The 819-nt window shown below is 34.9% G+C and overlaps 1 protein-coding gene across 1 annotated transcript in view; it reads left to right on the top strand.

The window, feature by feature from the left end:
• LOC119591881 (monocarboxylate transporter 3-like) overlaps positions 1-333 on the top strand; it is a gene marked incomplete in the record, with an annotated part of 53,237 nt that extends 52,904 nt beyond the window's left edge. Inside the window, 1 exon segment of the mRNA XM_037940622.1 lies at positions 130-333. Within this exon segment, the coding sequence (XP_037796550.1) occupies positions 130-293 (164 nt within the window).
• Between the last annotated feature and the right edge of the window lie 486 nt (positions 334-819).

Genomic DNA, 819 nt, shown 5'->3' with positions numbered 1-819 from the left:
AAAACAAAACAAACAAACAAGGAAGGAGGGAAAACCTGAAGAGAATAAGAGTGGAAGTACATGCGAGAAAAATAGCAATTTCCTTTTTAGAAACCAGACCTAATCAGAAGTCTTGTCTTTTGCCCGCAGGTGCATTCGTCGATGCCACCCAGTCATATGATGTGACCTTCTATGTGTTTGGTGGAATATTTGCACTGTCGGGTCTCATGTGCATCCCTCTCCGTCTTATCAAACGATGGGAGGACACCAGAAAGGAAAAGAAACTCCAGGAAGCCAATGAAGAGAAAGCTTAAAACAAATGCAAGTGATGATGAATTTCTGGACAGTATTTAAGAAGAAAAAAAAGTCTGTGTCCCCCTCAGGCATTTTGTGCAAACCTCTCCAAAACTTCAGTGCAGAGGATGCTTGAAGACAAAATACAGTGATACAACAGCAGATGAGGCATATTTGATGACAGAAAATGGGAAAAGACAGATGCTTCTAATGCCAACTTTCATTAATTACAATAGAATTAATGTTTATAAAAGAAAAAAATGACTTGATACAGTAGTTATAAGCTTGTATTTTCTTTTCTTTTTTTTAATCATAAAGAGAGGGTATTTAGGTCTTATTTATTACATGCCTGAACCTGAATTCTGTCTAGCTCATTATCAATGCAACTGTAATTAGACATATAAGTTTTGTTAATTTCTTATATAAAATACATACAGATTTATTTTTTAAGTTATTGTGATATAAGTCTGAAGAATAGAAAAAGCTGCTCTTATGAGGGAATGTTTGAGGTAAAATGCTGGTTTACAAGAAATCTCTTAGTTCTGT

This window comes from Penaeus monodon, chromosome 29 (genome assembly GCF_015228065.2).
Source record: "Penaeus monodon isolate SGIC_2016 chromosome 29, NSTDA_Pmon_1, whole genome shotgun sequence".
NCBI lineage: Eukaryota > Metazoa > Arthropoda > Malacostraca > Decapoda > Penaeidae > Penaeus > Penaeus monodon.
This window is presented reverse-complemented; position numbering and strand designations above follow the sequence as displayed.